Source organism: Pseudorca crassidens, chromosome X, assembly GCF_039906515.1.
Source record: "Pseudorca crassidens isolate mPseCra1 chromosome X, mPseCra1.hap1, whole genome shotgun sequence".
NCBI lineage: Eukaryota > Metazoa > Chordata > Mammalia > Artiodactyla > Delphinidae > Pseudorca > Pseudorca crassidens.
This window is the reverse complement of record NC_090317.1, coordinates 37,773,195-37,793,839: the sequence shown is the minus strand read 5'-3', so window position 1 is coordinate 37,793,839 and position 20,645 is coordinate 37,773,195. Positions and strand designations below refer to the sequence as shown.

Sequence of the window (20,645 nt, the reverse complement as noted above, 5' to 3'; positions counted from 1 at the left end):
TCCCACTTTAGGAAAGCTCTAGTCAGTGTCACCAGATATGCACAGGTAGCAACTTCAGCCATGGGAAAGAGGTCTTTCCAACTAGAAACATCTCTGAGACTGACCCAGGTGAGAGGGCAGGAAGGGTTGTAATTGTGGGTGGTCACTCCAAAGACTCAAGGGAAAGGAGCAGGAGAACAATGACAAGGGAGGTAAAGAAACTGGGGTGGGGTTGAGAGGGAAAATGCCCAGAAGAAGCCTAACATCCCTTTCCATGTGAGTTGCTTTTAGATGGAAGCTTCTAGAAGCCAGGGCCTACATGTTGCTCAAAGATCACTGGGTCAGCACTTGCTCTCCGTGTCTCTATGAGGTGGGCACTGATGTGAGTTGCCAGGCCCAGGAGACGAACTTCACAAGTGCCAGTGTATACCTTGAGCACTGGCAGAACTTTCCCTGGGAAAAGCGTGTCTCTGATAAACTCCTGTTGGTCCTGAACTTGGAGATCTCAAATATCCACAAGTCTGTCTTTGGGTCATTATGCACTCAAGTTTGAGGAGAAGATAGCAGGAGAGATTTTTTTTTTTTTTTTTGGCGGTACGCGGGCCTCTCACTGCCGTGGCCTCTCCCGTTGCGGAGCACAGGCTCCGGACGCGCAGGCTCAGCGGCCATGGCTCACGGGCCCAGCCACTCCGCGGCATGTGGGATCTTCCCGAACCGGGACACGAACCCGCGTCCCCTGCATCGGCAGGCGGACTCTCAACCACTGCGCCACCAGGGAAGCCCGAGATTTTTTTTTTAATAAAAGCAAGTTTCGAAGAATGACTTTAGGTTGATGCAGATTCTGGAAATTTTTCTACAGCATATAGAGATACAGACCTGAACAATAGATGCTTCTGACCTCTGAGATCTTGCAAGATCCTTAAGTGCATTCGGAATCCTGAAAGAAAAACTCAGTAATGTTTAGGAGAGTTTTGGCGTTACATGTATCCCATTGTATTGTCATGTTTTTAAAAACATTTGCATGGAGTTCATGGAGATTTTCAAAGGAAAAAAAGAGAGACGGTGGGGAGAATTTCCCATGTTGCAAGTGGGCAAATCTCCTTAAATACCTAATGCCAAGAAGCTTTAGGTTTTTGTTTGTTTTTTTTGTTTTTGTTTTTTTGCGGTACGCGGGCCTCTCGCTGTTGTGGCCTCTCCCGTTGCGGAACACAGGCTCCGGACGTGCAGGCTCAGCGGCCATGGCTCACAGGCCCAGCCGCTCCACGGCATGTGGGATCTTCCCGGACGGGGGCATGAACCCGTGTCCCCTGCGCCGGCAGGCGGACTCTCAACCACTGCGCCACCAGGGAAGCCCAAGCTTTAGGTTTTATTTGCTTCCTCAGGTGCTTAGAGAAACCAGGCCAGGAAACGGTCTGTGGTAAGTCACTTCCCCTTCAAAGCTCTGGTTCTCTACCTAGTCACTGTACAGAGAGGTAACGAGTTGAAGGGCCATCTGTCTTTAGCTGCTGTGGTTTGAGTTTAGCCTCTGTGACTTGACTTCAGTCTGAGGTGACCCCAAGAAGATGTTCCTATCGACAGCAATTGCTGACTCTAGTCTGGTCATCACTAATCTCAAAAACCTCGAGGAAGCTGGAGTCAGAAGTTTCCTGAATTCTCAAGATCACTGAACTAGATTCATTGACATTTATTGAGCAACAAATAACAATAGTTAATCATGTACTCACTCTTTCAGTATGCATTTTACATGTATTGTCTCACTTTCTAACCCTATCATAACAGGTTGTTGTTATTATTATATATATATATTATTATTATATATTACTATTATATGTTGTTATTATATATATTATATATATAAGTATCATTACTGTTATTATTATGAGGAAACTGAGGCTGCAAGAAGTTAAATCACTTACCCAAGGTCACCCAGCAAGTAAGTGGCAGAACAAGAAGTCTGATCTGTCTGCATGATCCAAGATGCTGTGCTGATTTCTTCCAAAATTTTATCGATCAGTTATCATTCCCTTTCACTTCATTTCCAACATTCCCAAAAGAGGAGTCCATACCAGCTGCCTTCTGTTCCTACCACCATCTCACTCCTTAACCCTGTCCCTCTGGCTTTCCCTGTCCCCTACTAACTAGCCTAGCCATCTGGAAGGTGAGCAGTGACAATCACCCGCAGATCAAATGGCCTCTTCTCAGCCCTTCAGTTGCAACACATCTGCAGGATCAGACACTGCTTCCTTCTTGAAACTTTCCTCTCCTTTGACCTCTACAATGTCCCCATTTTCCTGTTACCTTCCTATGTCTTCTTCTCTGTCTTCTTCAACGGATTCCTCTTATGCTTTTCTCTCCTCAGATGTGGATACCCCTTAAGGCTCTGCCCTCAGCTTTGCCTCTACCGTCCTGGATTCAAGTATTATCCCTCTGCAGACGAAATGACCCCTGCGAAAGGCAGCACAGTATAATGGCTGTGAGCACTGACCCTAAAATCAGTCTGCTTGAGTTCCAATCCCTTCTACCCCTGTCACATGCTAGTAACTTTGGCAAATTACTCTGTACCTTTGTTTGCTCATCCGTAACATGAGGATTAACTGAGATCATGTATATAGAGTACTTGGACCAGTGTCTGACAAGTAGTGAGCCTCATGTGTTTGCTGTTGTAGAGTCTGGACCCCCAGACCCTCACTTTCACCTATACTCCAGATTCACTCCAACTGGCTGCTTCATATCTGCCCCTGCAGGTCTCTAAGAAATTCAACATGTTCATAATTGCCTTCATGTTTTCTTCATTTCTACCTGGGCAAGGTCTCACTTTTTATTTACTCACCTCTATTCCATTATCCTGATCAGCATGCCATCCAAACCTAATGTACTTGACCCATGCCTCTCACTCACCATCAATATTCCATCCATTACACAGCCCTGCCAGTTCCACCTTTTCGAATTCTCCAATCTGGGTGATGAAAATGTTTTGAAAGTGATAGCGTTGGTGGTTGCACACCATGTGCATGTACTAAATACCACTGAATTGTACATTTTAAAATGGTTCCAAGGGTGAATTTATGTTAAGCGTATTTTACCACAATTAAAAAAAAAAATCTGGGCTTCCCTGGTGGCACAGTGGTTGATAGTCCGCCTGCCGATGCAGGGGACACGGGTTCATGTCCCGGTCCGGGAAGATCCCACATGCCGCGCAGCGGCTGGGCCCGTGAGCCATGGCCGCTGAGCCTGCGCGTCCGGAGGCTGTGCTCCGCAACGGGAGAGGCCACAGCAGTGAGAGGCCTGCGTACCGCAAAAACAAAAACAAACAAACAAAAATCTGTCTACGGCTCTCTACTTCCATAGCCACCACCATAGTCCAGGCCACTGCCATCTCCTCTGGAATACTGCCATAGCCTCCTAACTGGTCTTTCATGCTTCCACTTTAGCCTGCCCTCAGAGGTACTGACCTGGTAGGTCTGAGGGTAGAGCCTGGAATTCTTCCCTATTAACAAGCACCCCACAGACAGTTGACTAAAGTTTGGGAATCTCTACCTACAGGATGAAGTTCAAACTCCTTAGTCTGGCAAGATCCTTCATGACACTAATGTGTCTCTCTTTCCCCTTTATTTTACTTTTTCCTATAGTTACTTTGTATTTTGGCCAAAGATGATAATTGGCCATGGACTGAGGACTAGGGTTAGGAGAACCCTCTGAACTTCAAGAGAGGGAGAGCAAGAGGGAGAGGAAGGAAGGAAAGAGAGGGCTCTGGATTTAGATCTTAGCTTAAATCTTAGCTTCACCACTTACTAGCTCTATGACCCAAAGTAAGTTACTTAAGCTTTCTGATCCCCAGTCTTCTTATTCGTTTTTTTTAAAATGGTACTACGCTGCAAGCTGGCTGTGAAGATTAAGTTAGATAACACATGCCAAGTGCAATGCTTTTGCAAAATAAAATGCGTTTTTAAGCTTACAGGGAAGAAAAATGAGACATGTTAAAAACATAGTTTTTCAACGAAAATCAGAGTTGTTTTATCAGTACTTATCCTAGTGTATGGTCCATATCCAGAGCTAAATCCTTTTTTTTTGTTGTTTTTAAAGCTGGGGCTGGGATCAAGCACACCGGCAGACAGCTTAACCTTGGCAAGGTGAGGGAGCACGTCTCCCTGAGAGCCGGAAGCGTCCGAGATGGCTATGTGGAGATGGCTCCAATGGAAGCCGAAGAAGCCCCTGTCAGTTGGCCTCAATCTTCTCAGTAATGAAGGAGGTGAAGTCATCTCCTGAGAATGAGGGGGAGGGCTGGGGCTGGGGGCTTGAGGAGAGGGCAGGAAGTTTGGAGCAGCTGCTGCAGGGAATGTGATAGGGAGCCAGCAAGCGAGGAATGAACGGATTGTTGAACAGCCAGAGGGGCCAGCTTAGGGTAGAGAGCATGCGCTGGCAGTGAACCCAATGAGCAGGGTTTCTCCAACAAGCCAAGAGTGGAAACACTCACCTTCCACTCAAAGGGTCACCCAGGGCTGCAGATTGGAAGGGCAAGAGGAGGATGAGAGTTATGGTGGCGAAGGATTCTACAGTGGGCACAGGAACGGTGGAAACATCCACAGACCTGGGCTAAAAAGGAAGGCTCAGTCATTCGTTCAACAGATATTTAACCACCACATGCTGTATAAATATTATACAGGTGCCTGGGCATGGGAGATGGTGCAAAGAACCAGACACGTAAAATCTCTGCCTTCAACATATATCTACGTAAAGACTTGTAGACAAATGTTAATAGAAGCTTTGTCCAGCATTGTGAAAAACTGGAAAAAACCCAGATAGCCTTCAACAGGTGAATGGATAAACAAGCTGTGGTACATTCCTACAATTACTCAGTAATAGAGAGAAACAAACTCTCGATACATGCAACAACATGGGTGAATCTCAAAATCAGTATGCTGAGTAAAAGAAGTGCGTACTGCAGGATTACATTTATATAGAATTCTAGAAAATACAAATTAATCAATAGTGACAAAAAGCAGACTATTGATGGTCTGGACCAGTAGGAAGAAGGCACAAAGAAAGGATCACATGGACACTTTTGGTGGTAACGGGCATGTTCATTAATGTGATTTTGATGATGATTTCGTAGGTGTATACATATGTCGAAATCAACCATGTTATGTGTGCGCTTTTTAATGTTAATTATACCTCAAAAAGTTACAAAAATAAATTTTAAATGTTTTAATTGACCTAAAAAAGCCCTGCGTTCTTGGAACTTACAGCCTACATGGGAAAGATGGACAATAAACTATGATATTTTTAGACAGTGCTCTGTGCTGTGAAGTTAAAATAAATAGGGTAATGGAATAGAGAATAGCGTGGGGCAGAGAAAATGGAGCAACTGCGTATAGGATGGTCAAGGAAGGCCTCTGGGGAAGTGATGTTGGAGCTGAGACTGAATGATAAGGAGGAAACAGCCTTCAGAAGGTGTGGAGGAAGAATATTCCAGGCAGAGGAAACAGAACATGCAAAGGCTCTGTGGCAGGAATGAGCTTGATGTATTCAAGGAACAACAAGAAGACTAGTGTAACTTGAGTTTACTGAGCAAGATGGAAGAGTATCAGAAGATGAGGTTTAGAGAGGTCAGCAAGGGTCAGATTGCATGGAGTCTTGTAGACCAGGGGTCTCCAACCCCCGGGCCATGGACCGGTACCACCCCACATCCATGGAAAAACTGTCTTCCACGAAACCGGTCCGTGGTGCCAAAAAGGTTGGAGACCATTGTTGTAGACCACGATAAGGAGTTGAGGTTGAATTCTAATTGGATGGGTCATCCAATGGAGGGTCTTAAGGAGAGATGGAACATGACCTGCTTTATGCTTTAATATTGCTCTTGCTGTTGTGTAAAGAACTAACTGCAGGAGGACCAGTGAGAAAGTGTTATATTAGTCCAGGTGAGAGATGATGGGGGTGTAGACTACGGTGGTAGAAGAGAAGATCACGAGAAGTGGTCATATTTAGAACCCTTTTTGGATGTAGAGTTGAAAGGACTTGGCTCCTAAATTGAATGTGGAATAGTGAGGGAAAGAGCAGAATCAATATGACTCCTGTTTTGGCCTAACCATTAATAAAAACGGGGTTGGGGGGGAGAGATTAATGCATTAATGCCTTCCAGCTAACAACCACCAGGAACAAACCTGCAGTTGAACAAGTTAGCTTTACTACTCATGGCAGGAATGAAGAATTCCCAGCATGGTGAACCATGGGTATCTAAGAAGTGTAAGAAATACTAGAAAAGACTTATTATTGGGTTGGAGGCCATGTTAGGTGTTTTTAGGGTGGGTCCAAGGAATCAAGTGTTCACTCTAGGTTGGATGCGATTAGGCAATGAGGCTAATTCCGTGATTGGGTATCTTAATAAATCTTATCCAAAATGAAGAAAAGCTAAAGCAAGACTAAAGCTGTGATGGGTAGAGAAGTAGCGGTCACTCAGATTGGCTGGGAGAAGAGGATGTTTGGTACTTTGTGAGTTTCACAGTAACCTTGTTTTTGTCTGTACTTAGATAACATTACTAAACATTCTTGTTTTGTCTCCTTCCATCATAGTCACAGAAACATGTCTTGTCTTGTCTGATGTGGGTGTCCTGTGAGATGATTACTGTCTGACAGGAGAATAACATGGCTTACGTGTGAACAGCTTCTAACCAACAGTGAGGCCTAGATGCAAATGTCAGACCGGTTCCCAGATGGCAGGAAACTTTCTTTCTCAGGTGGAGGAGTAAATTTTGAGGGAAGGGACTCAAAAGCTCTGATTTGGGCATGTAAACTTTGAGACAGGTATAGATATCTAGGTAGAGTTGTTAAGTAGGCAGTCAGATATGAAAGCCAGGAGCTCAGAGTAGTGGGTTTTAGGGATAAAAACATATATATCACTGTAAAGATGTTATTCGTATATGAAGATGATATTTTGAATGTTGGGACTAGTCGACATCACCAAGGGAGAGAGAATAGATGAAAAAGAAAAGAAGTCCCAGAATAGAGCCCTGGGCAACTCAATATTGAGATGTTGAGGAGATGAGGAGAAACCAGCAAAGGAAACACTAAAAAGAAAAGGGGCTGGTGAAGAAGGAGGCAAACCAGGAGACTAAGGTGTTTTGGAAGTCAAGAAAAAAGTTTCAAGGAAGGAGTGATCGATTGCATTAAATGCTGCCAAGTGTCATAGAAAACAAGGGCTGAGAATTGAGCATTTGACGCAGCAGCATGCAGGTCATTGGTGACTGTGACAAAGCAGTTTCATTGGTGTGGTGTAGGTGACAGCCCTGCTTGGGTTGGGGCAAGATTGGAAGCTACCATTACTGAACTTTTACCCTGAACCAGGCACTATGTTAAGTATTCAATCTTCACAACTCTGGGAGGTAGGTATTATTTCTTCCATCCATTTTACAGATGGAGAAAGGAAGCTTAGAGAAAGTCAAGTAATGTTCCTGACATTACATAGCTGATGAAAGGCAGACGATAGATGTGTACCTAAGCAGTCTGGCTCTAGAGTCCATACCCTATGCACTACACTATCTTACTTTACTGGATGAAGGAGAAAGTCAAAAGATGGGGGCTTGGGCTTCCCTGGTGGCGCAGTGGTTGAGAGTCCGCCTGCCGATGCAGGGGACGCAGGTTCGTGCCCCGGTCCGGGAGGATCCCACATGCCGCGGAGCGGCTGGGCCCGTGAGCCATGGCCGCTGAGCCTGCGCGTCCGGAGCCTGTGCTCCGCAATGGGAGAGGCCACAACAGTGAGAGGCCCGCGTACTGCAAAAAAAAAAAAAAAAAAAAAGCTGGGGGCTTTTGAACTGACCAGCCCCCTGGACTTGCTAGAAGGAAAGCCCAGTACTCTGAAGGTTAGTGTCAGTTACTTGGGGCTGGGATGGGGACTAACCCAGCTGATTCCAGATCAGCCTCCTCCAAGCAGGGCTTGTCACTTGGCTGCCGCCTGGGCTGGGTACAGATGTAGAGGGAGATGGCAGAAAAATGATAGGAATTCCATCTTGACAGTTTTCAACGGATCCATCCCAATATTTCTTTTCTCACTCACCTCAGCCATTCGTCTCGGGTGTCCTGTTTGTTAAGTTAGCCTCCCAGTGTAGAGAGACCTAACTGGGGAGCAGGCCAAGGGTTTCTCACCCTTCTGCCTGTCCTAGTTACCCCTATCCTCACCCCCATCCCACCCTCCACCCCAGGAGGCTCACCTGGAAATGCAGGTGCCCTCCTAGATGGCTAAAGGTTACAGTCTTCTGAACACCCCCAGAAGGAGTGGGGATGAAGAAAGAGCCAAAGTTCTGTTCTTGAGCTTACCACAATGATGTGACTGTCAGAGACACCTTACCCAAATCAGATCGGAGAGTCCTAGGACAAGTCCCCGTTGACATCCCTCTCTTTCATCCAGTGTCTGAAAGCCACCATTAAAGATACATTCCTTGGATCCTTGCTGGGATGAATAGCAGATTGGATTAAATGAATAAGATCATAAGACCCTGGCAGTAGCGAAGAAACAGTTTTGCAGGACTGAGAATGTCAAGGGGAAGCTTGGAACAGGAAGGGGGAAAATGAGATAAATACCAATTCCATAGTCTTGCCAAGGGCTGGTCCTGACCACAGTGGCCCCCAGAGCAGTGGCCCCACAAGAAGAGGAGCAAAATTAATGTGTCCCCTTGTCTCCATTCTTTCTCTTCCAGGCTTGCGGGAGTTGCAACCCCTGCTAGCTCATATCTAGATCCTAAAAAGAGCCAAGGGAAGGCCTCTTGTCCTTCCAGAGACCTGAAGTGTTTTCATGAATGGACATCTTGTGAGTCAGGTATGTGGGAATTCAGCGAATTCCTACTGAAATCCAGTCATCCATGGCCACGCTGCTCCTCCCCAGGGTTCTAAGAGCATCTGGCTGTAGGAGTAGGATGTGACTTGAGAAGTTGTGGGAAGCTCGGTACACCTCTCCCCCAAGGACCTTCCCCTGCACGCATAGACATCTCCAGATAGCTCTCCTTCCAGATTCCACTGAAATTCACAACTCAAGAGTCTTTCCTTGGGTTTCACCTTTACATCGCCCTGAGTGGTCTATTATAAAGTGTGAATACCCTAGAGGGGGAGTCATCTGAGCAATGATTAAGCCCTGCTGCTTCTATATAATTTAGCTGCTTGCATTTTTCTCTGACTTCAAGGGCACTGTGACAGAAACAATATGAATGTACTTAATGCTACTGAACTATATACTTTTAAAAATGGCTAAGATGGTGAATTTTATGTTATATATAGTTTATCACAATTTTTTACAATAAATAAATAAATTCATTTTAAAAAATGATTGGCTAGGTGGGACATCGTTAAGGTTTTTTTTTTTAACATCTTTATTGGAGTATAATTGCTTTACAATGGTGTGTTAGTTTCTGCTTTATAACAAAGTGAATCAGCTATATGTATACATACATCCCCATATCTCCTCCCTCTTGCGTCTCCCTCTCACCCTCCCTATCCCACCCCTCTAGGTGGTCACAAAGCACCGAGGTGATCTCCCTGTGCTATGCGGCTGCTTCCCACTAGCTATCTATTGTACATCTGGTAGTGTATATGTGTCTATGCCACTCTCTCACTTTGTCCCAGCTTACACTTCCCCCTCCCCATGTCCTCAAGTCCATTCTCTACATCTGCATCTTTATTCCTGTCCTGCCCCTAGGTTCTTCATAACCATTTTTTTTTAGATTCCATACATATGTGTTCGCATATGGTATTTGTTTTTCTCTTTCTGACATATTTCACTCTGTATGACAGACTCTAGGTCCATCCACCTCACTACAATAACTCAATTTTGTTTCTTTTTTATGGCTGAGTAATATTCCATTGTATATCTGTGCCACATCTTCTTTATCCATTCATCTGTCGATGGACACTTAGGTTGCTTCCATGTCCTGGCTATTGTAAATAGTGCTGCAATGAACATTGTGGTAAATGACTCTTTTTGAATTATGGTTTTCTCAGGGTATATGCCCAGTAGTGGGATTGCTGGGTCGTATGGTAGTTCTAGTTTTAGTTTTTTAAGGAACCTCCATACTGTTCTCCATAGTGGCTGTATCGATTTACATTCCCACCAACAGTGCAAGAGGGTTCCCTTTTCTTTACATCCTCACCAACTCTTGTTATTTCATGTCTTTTTGATAATAGCCATTCTACCAGGTGTGAGGTGATATCTCATTGTTATTTTGATTTGCACTTCTCTGATGAGACTGGCAGATATAGAGAACAAACTAGTGATTACCAGTGGGGAGAGGGAAGGGGGGAGGGGCAGTATAGGGGAGGGGGAAAAAAAGGGGCTTATTATGGGATTATATGAAATCATGTGTGTGACACTTTTTAAAATTGTAAAGCACTATAGAATTGAAAGAATCTTTCATTCAATTAAAAAAAACACATCTGATGAGGGACTGGTGGGGTCACCTGGTCCCATGCTCTGAGATCTAGCAGAGAAAAAGAGTTGCCTTAGTCACATTGTTTGTCTTCCAGGATAGACTGTAGTGTAGGTTAAGTAACAAAAGGGGCTGCGAAGTGACTTTCCAACCAACTTCTTCTCTCAAAGCCATTCTGATGGGTGGTTCAAGTTCACCTAGGCTTGGCTATTGACCGATCTAATCTATTCACCCTTGGGGGTCCTCGTTCATGCTCCTTCACAGAACATTCTAGACTGCCCTTCCTCCTACCTCTCTCATGAAGCCCACAGCCTGTGATTCTTTCCCTTCATGCTCTTCTCTTATGCCCTCTCTCAATCCCTGACCCGTGTCTTCAGTGTCTAGACATCAGTTCTGGTGGAGCCCTGAAAGTACAGTACGCATTGTCTTTTTTTTAAAAGGTCACTTGCAAGCCTACAGGTAAAGGGGAGTAGAGTAGGATGGTGAGACAGTTATGCACAGATTCCTAGTCATCCAAGATTCCGAGAATGGGGGGAAAAGGCTCAGAAATCTGGGAGCTAGTGGCCAAGTCACTGCAATCCTTTTCTTTATAAAATAAGAGTAGACTATGCAGTAGAGAATTTTCTCTTCCCCACTTCCCCCGCACTGCCCAAGGGCACTCCCCCAAGGAAGGAAAAGGAAAATATAAACGTAACACCTTATACTTCTATAGCTGCTGTACTTCCCCTTTCCTATATGTTATCTCACTTGATCCTCAGATTCCCAGCAAAGCCAAGGCTGGACCCCAGTTCCCCTGATTCTCGTCCTATGCTCTCTCCACGACACCACAGTGCACTTGCTTTAGCCATCAGGCAAGACTGCTTGGAAAGCAGCCCGTTCCCTTTTCTCTTTAATATAAATCATGTGCAGATCTTTGGTTTCTAAAGGATATGGCAAATTGAAAAGGAGATGGTAGGTACAAACAAAGGAAAGACCCCATTTATATCCCTCTAGAAAAGTGACTCGACAGCACAGAAGTATGTCTGTAGTGGGAGAAAAGCTTCTGTTTATTTTTGCACCGTCGATGAGCACTTCCAGACATTGGAACTCAAAACATCTCCTAGCCCCACTTGGTTGAAAGCCTCAAGTTACAAGTAAGGAAGCGCGGGTCTTCTTCTTCGTTATTATTATGGAGCAAAGATCTGAACCTGAACTGAAACGGGACCTGCTTACACAGAAGAAATAGACTGGTGGGGGAGGGAGTTGAAAAAAATTCACTCTAATTGATTAGAATCCCAGTTTGTACTGTCAGCTCGCGCTATTCAGGAACACATTATTAAAACTGCAGGCTGGCCAGGCCTCTTGTTTTTCTTTCTTCTATCTCTTGCTCACCACAGTGTGATCACTTCAATGCTGTTGACACCCGCACTGGTTGGTAGAGAGTCGAGTGTCCAGACTTCTGGGAAACTTCATTATCTGGGACACAGTTGCAACCCTGAAAGTGTTTGGGGAAAGTGGGCAGTTAAGCAAATCGCTCTCCCCAGACCAGCTCACTTTTTCTCACTGGGAAAACTCTGTGGCTATTCTCACTACATGTGCTTAATGAGGAACGTCATCATCATAAAAAGGTTAAAATGTGTTTAAAAGCAGGAATATTTTGGCAGTGGGATTCGTTTCCCACAGCTGGCACATTCATGCTTATTATGGGCATTATCCCAACTGCTCCCAGCTGCCTTTTTTTGGCAATATATATATATTTTTAACGTCTATGAAAAATAGTACAGATGTTTACAAATTTTCAACACCTAAAGCACTGGGGATGCTTCATTATCAAACAACCTCGTGTCCCCAGTCATGCCAGATCAATGAGGGACCTTGTTGTACCTGAAATACAAGGCTGAGGCCTGCCCTCCCCCATATGCACCTGGCATGGCTGGGTATCTGTGCCCTCCCTCCGCATCCCACTCAGGCCTCCCTGTCTGGCCCTGAGATGGCTCTCACAGCATCATCTCTCTTCGTCTCGTTATCTTGGACCACTGCCCAATCCCTGGCCCCCACCTGCAAGGAAAGGAGTCGACCTTAGGGCTGGAACTAGGACTGGAGAGGAGCCAATGGGGTAAGGCCAGTATATCTTCAAGGAGTGAATCCTGGGAATGAAAGTAAGTTCATTTAACTTATTAATAGCTCCAGTAAAATACCATATGGGCTACAAGGTCAAAACCAATGCCTTGAATGAGGCTTGTGTATTATCCGTGCATTTAAGTAAGCCATAATATCTTTGTCCTGCTGTTACTGAGAAACCAGTTGTCTTGAAGCAAGTTGGCTTAACGCTAAGAGGTGATTTTATGTGTGTTTGATGAGGCCCAAACGGCCACCATCAGGTATAAGCATTTAAGCCCTAATCACGCAAGTTTCTGATGACCTTCAAAGAAGGAGAAGAAATCAATAAGCATACACCTCTAAATTTACCCATCATTGGTTAAGACAGCTTAGTTCAAGCATCTCCTCTCTGACTTAAGATTTACACTCTTTGGTGGCTTTTTCTCTTTTAATAAGCCGCTTCTTTGGGAGAGTTATGAAGGTAGCTTCTAAAAATGAACTTTGATAATAGCTAATAGTGATGGGTGTGAGAGGTTGTTTTAATTTAAAGTATATCCTGAAAAACTGCAAGAGGTAAGTGGGAAATCCTTATTTAGCATTGTGATATTTGAAAGTGCTTCAGAATTAAGGGAAAAGGGGCGGAGAAGTAAGAAAGTAGTTATAACTTGGAAACACTTGAAAAAACAACCCATTTAGCCATACATAAACCTTTTCTTCATGCACAGTGATATCTGTTGCATTGGAACTGGGTATATAGATATAGGTATCAAAACAACCCAACTCCCCAATCTAAACATTATTTCCAAAAGCAAAAAGGGTTCCTTCTCTATATAGTACTGGGTCTCAAGGCTGGGATCTTTGAGAAAAGAGTCTCAGGTTATTGTTTAAACGACCTTTATTACCTGCCTCTGACATTCTCCAGGTTACAGAGCAGGAGACGACGGAGCCTCATGTTCCATGGATGAAGCAGACAGCTGCCATGACAACTGAATCAATATAGGAGAGGCATTGGGAAGTATTAGGGTGATACGCCCAGCAATGGTTACCCATGGCAAAAGATGGCAGAGCTACTCAAAATTAGGCAAGTTACCTTCAGGACGACAACTGGATGCAAGAAAACCATACAGTTGGGGGTAATAGGTCTTCCCCACCCTCTGAGCCCCCCTCCACCTCCAGTCCCATTAAGTCCATTCTATGCCACAGACTGGTCCTAGTGTCCTGCTAGCTCCCTGCTGAAGGAGGAGGGAGGGAAAAGATGTCTGAGTTCTCTTCATTTTCTTTGTCTCTGTCCCTAAGGCAACAGGAAGCTGGAGCTGCCCCAGCCGCCCTGGCAGTGATGGCAAGCCCGTTGGCTCTACAGAGTGAGCAGTCCCTGGCAGCCCCCGGAACAGCTGCCAGTTAGACGGCCCAGAGTTCGGATAGACTTCATTGCTTCAATTCAATGCCAAGTGTTGGACGTGTTGGATTCAGTTCCCAGAGGGCTGGAGCGTGCTGTCAGGGCCGTCTGAAGACAAGAGAGCAGAGGCAGTTTAGTGCAGTGGGTTGTGCGGGGTCGGAGGTGGGGCTGGGGAGAGGAGGGAGGGGCTGGCCCGGAGGGGGTAGGGTGGTGCTTCTTCCAGGGCCTTCCAGACAAGGTCTCCTGGCCTCTCAACGTTGTCCGGGCCTCAGGTGAGGAGAGCCCTGGAAGGGGAGGAGAGGAAAAGGCGGCAAGGCAGGCGGGTGCCGCGCCCAGGGATGAGCGAGCTGAGGAGGGCGCGGGCGAGCCAGCGAGCTGGGGCGGCGGCTCTAGACCCCCTCGGCGGCCCGGACGAGGGCCGGGGCGGGCAGCCCGGCGGGGCCGGGCGGGCGGCGGTCCTCGGCGGGCGATCCGGCGGCCGTCTCAGCGTCGGCGGCGGCCGGGGCACCTCCCGGGAGCCACTCGTGCTGGGCGCAAGCCTGGGACGGCTCGTCCTTGGCCTCGACGAGCTTGCGGGAGCGGGTGTAGGCCAGGATGAGGCCTCCGGCCAGGCAGGCGTAAAAGATCATGATGAGCAGGATGTAGAGATAGGCGTCGTTGCCCTTGGCGCTGGTCACCTCGCGGCTCACGAAGGGGTCGGGCACGACCCCCATGCCCATGCTCGGGCCGGGGCCGGCGCCCAGGCCGCTGGCGTTGCCCCGGTGGTGCAGCTCGAGCAGCAGGCGGCTCAGCAGGGTCCGCAGCCGCTGGCTCTCGCTGCAGTTCATAGCTGTCGGGGAGTGACACGGCGGCTCCAGATCGCTGCTGACCTTGCCCCCGGGCCGGGCCGAGGGGATGCGGGCGAGCGGCGGCGGCTGCACCCGGCTCCCGGGCGGGCGACGCAGTGGCTGGGGGACCCCGCCGCCCGGGCCTCCTTATCCCCTCACCCCGGCGCCTCCTCCCCTTCCCCACCACGCCCCCTCGGCCCGAAGCCGCCTCTTCCCAGGCTCCGGCTGTCTCGCCGCCCCGGGGAAAGGGGACAGCTGGTGGGGGGAGGAGAAGGGGACGAGGGAGGGGGCGAGGCCGGGAGAGGGGCGGAGGGGGCGGGGGCGCGCGGAATGCGCGGGGCCCCGGGCGGCAGAGGCTGACAGGGCGGCTCGCTCGGGCCAAGCGTAGACCCCGGGCTGCGGAAGAGAATTCCTTCCACGTTCTGGCCACCTGCCCTGCAGGCCCAGCTTTGGCCCAGATACAGCATCTGGCCCCCACGAGGCGGGTCCTGCACCGGGGTTCCATCAGCACTCACGAAACGGCAGCCGAGACCGCGGGTCCACATCTCAGGACGGGTGATTACTCCCATGGACAAGAACCCTGGCCTATCTTTCCAGCCCTCACGGCTTCCCCTGGACCGAGGTGAGCATCTTATCCAGAAGATGCTCAGGACACATTTGGTGACTGAAGTGGAGTAGGACGCCCGGGGCTTCCAAAAAAGGTTTCTGATATTATACCAGCCCCCTGGGAAGTACCCCTGCTCTGATTTCCTATCACATTTTTAGAGGGGCCTCCACATCTTAGCGTGTGAGTGTACCATCCATGATATGACCCTGTTTCCCGTGGGCGGCAAGCCATCTTCCCAGAAATGCAACCAAGTTCTTCCATTAAAAGGAGCAGGGACATTTAAAAGGCCCTTTGGCTACACTCCCTAGACGTCTCGGGATCTGAAAAGTGCCAGTTCTAGACAATATGCTTACCTCCACATGCAATTAGCCAGATACTCGGTTCTGTGCCTCTCTGGGGCTTGGGAACAGGTCTAGGCCCTGCTGGCTCGTGAGGCAGCCATTTTTTTCTCAGAGGGTATCTTCCTTTAGGGGAAAACAAGTCACTAAGACAAATAAATCCATAGTAGGTCAAACTGGAAACAGACTGGGATTCACAAAGGGAAAGTGCTCAAAGGATTGATTTCTAGACAGCGAGTAGGAAAAAAAATGAAGTAGTGCTGGTCGGGTCGGGTTGTATATGATTGCCAAGTAATAGAAGGAATGAAACAAAGCTATATGCCTTTATGTATCCCTTGCAAACCAAGGTGCCTGTTCAAGACCATTCGGTCCAGGGACCATTCAATCTTCAGGGGCCATGGGTTAAAAAAAGGAGGTTTTCTGATGCCTCTGCTTCAGTCACCCTTCAGCCCACTGTCCACTGCGGGCTGTAGCCTTCTGTGTGTTGGAGTGAGGTTGGCACCAAACTATATCCAGGGTCTCAAACGGAGCCTTGCTTAACAGCCTCTACATACATCTTAGAGACATTCCACGTGCCCCTGACCACTGGCTCCCCCCTAATCACCTTGCCTCAATGTCCTCGCCTCAGAGGGGCTCAGGGAAGAATTGTTCAAGTGAGTTGGCATGACTAACGACAGAGGACACAGCTAGGAAATTCTCAAAGCAGTACCAACCTAGAGACAGGACTGTTAAGCTAAAAGACTCCTCTGATCTGTTAAAACATGCCCAGAATCTCTAGGGTTTTTTTTTGGTTTGGGGCAGTGGGAGGAAGAAGTCCCTTCACTGTAGCATAAAAACAATCATTTAAACGTGTATTGTATTTTCAACAGCCTATGAGCCAGTAGATTCAAATGGTTGAGCAGCAGGTCTAGAATAATAAAGTTTGACCTTGTTCTCTGTCATAACACATGACTCTTGTCACATGGGCTGCCTCCATTTCCCCACCACTCCCTTCCCTGGAACCTTCTAGAGTCCAGCGCTTTCTGCCCAAACCACTCTCTGTAAGTAAGTTCACCAGCGGCCTCCCGGCCAAATTTAAGGGTCTCTGCTCAATTTGCATCTTTGACCTCAAGGATGAATTTGATACCATCAACCACCCACTCCTTCCTGTCCTACCCTTGGCTCTCATGGCATTGAGTTCTCAAGTTTCTCCTCTTATCTCTCTGACGTATCACTCTCTGTCTCTTTTGCTGGCCCCTCTTCTTTCCTCCTCCCATTAACTGTTGGAATTCCCCAAGACTCAATCCTCAGCTATTCTCTCTTAACATCCATTTCCTTGGAAAGTGTCTCCTTACATGCTTTCACCTACCACCTGGCATATATTTAGCCAAATTTGAATCTCTAGCTCTGATTCTTTCTTGGTAACATCTCTCAAATCCATCCGCTCCTTCCTTTCTGGTTTTATTGCCACAACCTTAATCCAAGCTCTCGTTACCTCAGGTCAAATATGCAAACTGAGAGTCTCCTGGCAGATCACCCTGCCTACAACCCAGTCCACCCTGCTATGGCTGGACTAATCCTCCGCCAACACCACTTCCATCCACTCACCCCTGTGTTCAGAGACCCAGAGTTGCTCCCCACTGCTTCTTTAATGGAGCCCAGTCTTCTCTGATGGACCTGAAGTCCTCACCACCAGTAGACACCACCTTCTTCCTTGGCACTTGAAAAACAGCATATTCCTCGAGTTCCTCTCCAATACTCTGTGCCTTTCACCTTCCTCAAAATACACTCACAAAAGGAAGTCTTGCTCGATTCCCCTTATTTGTGCTCTCAGAGTCCCTACAATGCACCCCTCTTGATAGTGCCCCAATTCAGACTGCAGCATTCAGTGCAGAAAATTTGGAAAACACAGAAAAACACCAATAAGAAAAGTCAACAAGAGCGCACATGTGTTGCACATGGACACACACACACACAGGCACTATACATCATTGTTTTGTAGCCTATTTTTTCACTTAACAAGATACTGGTAATTTTTCCCCGTGTCAATTACTATTATTTACAACATCATTTTACTACCTATACAGTATTCCAGACTATAGATCTGCTATTATGTATTTAAATTAGCTCTTATTGTAAGATTTCTGATTAATTTCCAGGTTCTCGCTCTTAAAGATAATGTTTTAATGAACACATACAAGGCCAATTCTAACTCCATTAAAATAAATAATTACCAGAGAAAGCAAATTAGAAATTTACAGAAGACTGGCATAGGAAGCAAGAGATGTATAGAAGGGGGTGGAAACAGGAATGGAGACTAGTCATAAAATTTAAAAAGGCCCAACCCTCAGAAAAAAACAACAGGTGTGTGTGTGGGAGACTCTGGCTTTCTTTTCACTCAAGGAGCTGCTGGACATCCCTTCAATCCCAGCCCTGAATGGCTGAGATGCCAACCTCCTTTTCCTCCCCACACTTAATGAAAGTCCGAATCCATCAGACAAGGACTGAGTCTCATTCCTCCCCAGACTTCCAGCCCCTCTACACCTGTCCCATACCTGCCCCATAATCATCTGTTGATCTATTGTCCAGAACTCACTTATTTCCTGAACAGTAATCAAGTGTGTTGACAAAGGGAAGTAATTTATAATCATGTATTTAGACTTTCAAAAAGTCTTGGAAAAGGTTCTGTTCCATGCCAAGGTTGTTTTAAAAGTACAATTGAGGCGCCATGGGCTAGGAAATGCTTTCACCATTCCTTGAGACTGTGAATGCTTCCTGCCAATAGTGCAGCTCCATGGAAGTTGGTTGAATTGAACTGAGTTGAGTTTGGCTAGTTGCCAAAGGACGGGCACAGATGGTAAGCACTGTTGGAGTCCAGGAGGTTGGCAAAGCCACAATGCGCTCTGAGGGAGGGGAGGAAAAAAGTCTTCGTGAAGCACCAACTACAGACCCAGAATGAATCACTCATTCATTCATTCATTTATTCAACAAACACTTGTTGCATGTTACACTGTGCAAGGCACTGTGCTGGGTCCTAGAGACACATCAGTGAACAAGTCACACTGGTGAACTGTCTGTGGCTTTGATGGCTTACAGCCACTTCTTTGTGAACGGGGGACAAGTGCCAGGATCTGGAGTGGGATGAGCAGTGGGCATGAAATCCAGCAAGAATTCTGATTTGGAGAGATTTTTTTTTTTTTTCGGTATGCGGGCCTCTCACTGTTGTGGCCTCTCCAGTTGCGGAGCACAGGCTCCGGACGCGCAGGCTCAGCGGCCATGGCTCATGGGCCCAGCCGCTCTGCGGCATGTGGGATCTTCCCGGACAAACCCGTGTCCCCTGCATCGGCAGGCGGACTCCCAACCACTGCGCCACCAGGGAAGCCCTGGAGAGAATTTTGACTCTGGACCCAAATACTAGAGTCCAAAGCCTTGTTCGAAAAAGGAAGATCCCTCTTTATTCAAAAGAGGGAGGAGAGTAAATGGGATAGTTCCTGGGTCCAGCTGGGGCTTCTCAGCTGCTTTATGGGAATATATGCTGTATTTGGGGTGGGGGGACTGGGGTTTGATAAAGATCAATATTTATGGGTTGGAATGCACCCCAGGGGCTTCGAGTGCCTACCTTAAAGATTTCTTGGGGGTCTTGGTGGGCTTGTGCTGGGGTCACCCTATATCAGGCCACATACTGGAACATTAAATATAGTCCCTGATCTCATTTATCAAATGCCTAGCATGTGCTATTAATTAACCTTACAGCAACCCTATGAGGTGGGTAGGGTTGATATTAAAACTATTTAACAGGAACTTCCCTGGTGGCACAGTGGTTAAGAATCTGCCTGCCAGGTCAGGGGACATGGGTTCGAGCCCTGGTCCAGGAAGATCTCACATGCTGCGGAGCAACTAAGCCTGTGCGCCACAACTACTGAGCCCGTGCACCACAACTACTGAAGCCCATGTGCCACAACTACTGAGCCCGCGTGCCGCAACTACTGAAGCCCACGTGTCTAGAGCCCGTGCTCCACAACAACAGAAGCCACCACACTGAGAAGCCCATGCACCGCATCGATGAGTAGCCCCCACTCACCACAACTAGAGAAAGCCCGCGCACTGCAACGAAGACCCAACGCAGCCAAAAATAAATAAATAAATAAATGTTAAAAAATCTATCTAACAGCCCTATGTCTTGGACACTGACCAATCAGAATGGAATAGCAAACAATCAGAATAGATGCTGGCTGTAAACAACCAGTATAGCCTTACAGAGGCACAACATCATGGGGCAAAGAGGTAGGAGAGGGGCACAGACCAAATAGCTTCCCGTTTCCCAGAAGATGAAACCAAGATCTCATCTCCTTGGACTTCAGAGCTGTCCCAGGTCTTTCTGAACCCCCTTCCTCCCTGTGGATGCCTCCACTGCTCCCTGTGTTCCTAGCAGGTACATGAAAAGATCCCTCGCCTGCTGACTCCTCTAAAGCAATGCTATCTACTGCAGCTGCCCCTTTCTCCCAGCAATTTTCTAAGGATGCCACTTGTTGGCTCAAAATTCTTGAATGTGCCCCATCAGATTGACAAATTATCACCTTAGTGTGGACTTCAAGACTCTCTGTGCTCTGGCTTGAAGACGCCTTCCAATCATACTTGCAGCAATAACTACCCATATGTCTCCAATACCAGAAACCTTTTCTTTTTTTTTACAAATTATTTTTTATTCAGATATAATTGACATGTAACACTGTGTAAATTTGAGGCGTCAAATGTGTTGATTTGGTACATGTGTATTGCAATATGATTACCACCGTAGCGTTAGCTAATGCCTATATCACTTCACATAATGATCATTGCTTTTTTGTGGGGAGAACTTTTAAGACACTCTTTCCGCTAGATGAAATCTCACTGTCCTTAGCAACTCGACAGCATAGGATAACAGTGATATGTGTGCTCGTCAGATGGCCCCAACAATCCTTTTGAGGGCGAGGGCTGTATTCTTCCTCTTCGTATTCCTCACCTGGCCTGAAACAGTGCCTGGCATTATAG

At 47.0% G+C, this 20,645-nt stretch overlaps 1 protein-coding gene across 1 annotated transcript; it reads right to left on the bottom strand.

The window, feature by feature from the left end:
• Positions 1-13,363: 13,363 nt before the first annotated feature.
• Positions 13,364-14,791, bottom strand: KCNE5 (potassium voltage-gated channel subfamily E regulatory subunit 5). The gene has a single exon (XM_067722601.1). The coding sequence runs from the start codon at positions 14,688-14,690 to the stop codon at positions 14,253-14,255; it is 438 nt and encodes a 145-aa protein (XP_067578702.1). The 5' UTR covers positions 14,691-14,791; the 3' UTR covers positions 13,364-14,252.
• Positions 14,792-20,645: the final 5,854 nt, after the last annotated feature.